The sequence below is a fragment of the Notamacropus eugenii genome, chromosome 2 (genome assembly GCF_028372415.1).
Source record: "Notamacropus eugenii isolate mMacEug1 chromosome 2, mMacEug1.pri_v2, whole genome shotgun sequence".
Lineage (NCBI taxonomy): Eukaryota > Metazoa > Chordata > Mammalia > Diprotodontia > Macropodidae > Notamacropus > Notamacropus eugenii.
In genome coordinates this window covers 24104393-24107462 of record NC_092873.1, presented here as the reverse complement: position 1 = coordinate 24107462, position 3070 = coordinate 24104393, and the positions used below count along the sequence as shown (strand labels likewise).

The 3070-nt window shown below is 43.3% G+C and overlaps 1 protein-coding gene across 1 annotated transcript; it reads right to left on the bottom strand.

Annotated features, from left to right (window-relative positions):
- Nucleotides 1-222: 222 nt before the first annotated feature.
- Nucleotides 223-1227, bottom strand: LOC140522537 (mas-related G-protein coupled receptor member X4-like). Its single transcript, XM_072637946.1, has one exon. The coding sequence runs from the start codon at nt 1225-1227 to the stop codon at nt 223-225; it is 1005 nt and encodes a 334-aa protein (XP_072494047.1).
- Nucleotides 1228-3070: the final 1843 nt, after the last annotated feature.

The following is a 3070-nucleotide window of genomic DNA, read 5'->3' as shown; positions in this document are numbered from 1 at the left end:
CACTCCAGGCTGTGCAGCTCCATCCCCTGCCTTGCCCATCTGCCTAACACATAGCAGGCACCTTATAAATGTTTCTTCATCACTTAGAGTTGAAAGTCTGGGCCCCAACGTAAGGGATGGAAGGGAAATCCTGGTTTCCCTGTCAGGGAGGTGGGAAGAGGCTGCATCTGGGTCTGGGACAGTGGCTCATGTCAAAGGTTCTTTCATCTGAGCGTCTTGTTCTTAGCCTGAGAAGGATGTCTCCGGGGTGTTGATGTGAGGAGTGCCCCTTGTCCCACCTCCCACCTCCTCATCCCCCAAGGCCCTCTGGAGGACCTCCCTGAGGGGCTCCCTCCTTCGACACTTTTGGTTGCCCAGGAAGAAGTAAATGATGGGGTTTACACTGCTGTTCACACAGGTCATTATAGGAGGGAACCAATATGGCAGGAAAGGTGAGAGAGTCTCAATTTCTGTGAAATTACTGATCCCTATGGGCAGGCCACAGAGCAGGAACACGAGGACCGTGAGCAGGACAAGGAAGTAGAGCCTGAGGAGCTGCTGGCACTGGGAGCTGCACTGGACCCTCAGAAGCAGAGTCAGACTGGAAACACACAGCGTGCAGGTGAGGACGATGAACCACACGAACAGGAAGATGATGATGGTCTTGTCACAGACAGGGTCAGAAAACGTGTGCAAACAAAACGCATAACCTACTGCACTGAGCAGGATGACCATTGCCCAGAGGACAGTGCACAGGGTGGCAGACATGTTCTTGGGGCGGTGATATCGGTACCAGATAGGGAAGAGCACGGAGAGGAAGCACTCGGTGCTGATCACAGCTAGAAGGCTTAGGATTATAACAAAGAACATGTATTGGAGGCAAAATCCTACTTCGACTATTACGTGAGAAGAAATAAATCTCAAAAGTTCATTCATGTAGTTCAGAAAGGAGAAACAGAGGAAGAGGGTGTCAGCCCTGGCTAGATTGAGGATGTACACAGAGAAGGGATTCCTCTGGATGCGATAGCCCAGGAGCCACAGGACGATACTGTGTCCCAATAGCCCAAGTATGGCAATGAGCACAGTGAGGATCAATATCCAGAAATGGCAGTAAAATCTTTCTGGTTCCAGATGAACTAAACTCGCATTTACACTTCGCTCTGTTGCATTGTCGTGAGGATATTCAAGTTGTCCAGGTGTGGACTGGGAGATGGTCTTTGTCTCACACTGAGTGGCATCCCTGCCCATTAACTTATTTGAACGTCAGCCCCCAGTGCTGACTTGGAGGAACTGGAGGCCATTTGGCTGTGGAGAGGTAACTGCTAGGATTCTGGACAGAAAAATCTCTTCCTGCTTCCAGATCACGTTGGACTGTGACACCTTGGAGGAACTGTGATATTACACATTCACAGAGTATACCCTACTGTTGACAAGAAACCCAAAAGTCAAGCAACTGGCTGGGAAAATGCTCAGAAAAGGGGAAGAAAATAAGACTATAGAGGGTTACTTTCTTGGTGAACAGATATCTTCTCCCATCCTTTCAGATGAGGAAGAACAAAGTTTACCATCAGAGAGAGACATAAAAGTCAAGACCTCTGTATTCCAAACATCCAAAATAAATATTCAATGGGCTGAGGCCATGGAAGAGCTTAAAAAGGACTTTGAAAATCAAGTAAGAGATGTGGAGGAAAAATTGGGAAGAGAAATGAGAGACATGCAAGAAAAGCATGAAAAGCAGGTTAACACCCTGCTAAAGGAGACCCCCAAAATGCTGAAGAAAATAACACCTTGTAAAATAGGCTAACTCAATTGACAAAAGAAGTTCAAAAAGCCAGTGAGGAGAAGAATGCTTTCAAAAGCAGAATTAGCCAAATGGAAAAGAAGATTCAAAACCTCACTGAAGGAAATAGTTCTTTAAAAATTAGAATGGAACAGATGGAGGCTAATGATTATATGAGAAACCAAGAAATCACAAAACAAAACCAAAAGAATGAAAGATGGAAGATAATGTGAAATATTTCATTGGAAAAACAACTGATCTGGAAAATAGATCCAGGAGAGACAATTTAAAGTTATGGGGTTACCTGAAAGCCATGATCAAAAAAAGAGCCTAGACATCATCTTTTATGAAATTATCAAGGAAAACTGCCCTGATATTCTAGAACCAGGGGGCAAAATAAATATTGAAAAAATCCACTGATCACCTCCTGAAAGAGATCCAAAAACAGAAAATCCGAAGAACGTTGTGGCCAAATTCCAGAGTTCCCAGGTCAAGGAGAAAATATTGTAAGCAGCTAGAAAGAAACAATTCAAGTATTGTGGAAATACAATCAGGATAACACAAGATCTAGCAGCTTCTACATTAAGGGATGAAAGGGGGTGGAATATTATATTTCAGAAGTCAAAGGAACTAGGACTAAAACCAAGAATCACCTACCCAGAAAAACTGAGTATGATACTTCAGGGGGAAAAATGGTCTTTCAATGAAATAGAGGACTTTCAAGCATTCTTGAAGAAAAGATCAGAGCTGAAAAACAGTTTGACTTTCAAACACAAGAATGAAGAGAAGCATGAGAGTTTAAACAGAAGAGGGAAATCATGAAGGACTTACTATAGTTGAACTATTTACATTCCTACATGGAAACACAATATTGTAACTCTTGAAAACTTTTTTCATTATCTGGGTAGTTGGTGGGATTACACACACACACACACACACACACACACACAGATAGAGAGCACGGGGTGAATAGGATAGGATGGGATCTTTTCTTAAGAAAAATGAAATTAAGTTGTGAGAGAGAAATATATTGGGAGCAGAAAGGGAGAAATGGAAGGGGGCAAATTATCTCTCATAAAAGAGGCAACTAAATGACTTTTCAGAGGAATGACAAAGTAGGGAGGTGAGAGAAAAAAACCTGAAGCCTACTCTCATCACGTTCGACTAAAGGAAGGAATAAAATGCACTCATTTTGGTATGAAAACCTATTTTTCAATACAGGAAAGTGGGGGGAAAGGGGATAAACAGGGTAGGGGGGATGATGAAAGGGAGGGCAATGGGAGCAGGGAGGAATTAGAAGTCAACACTCTT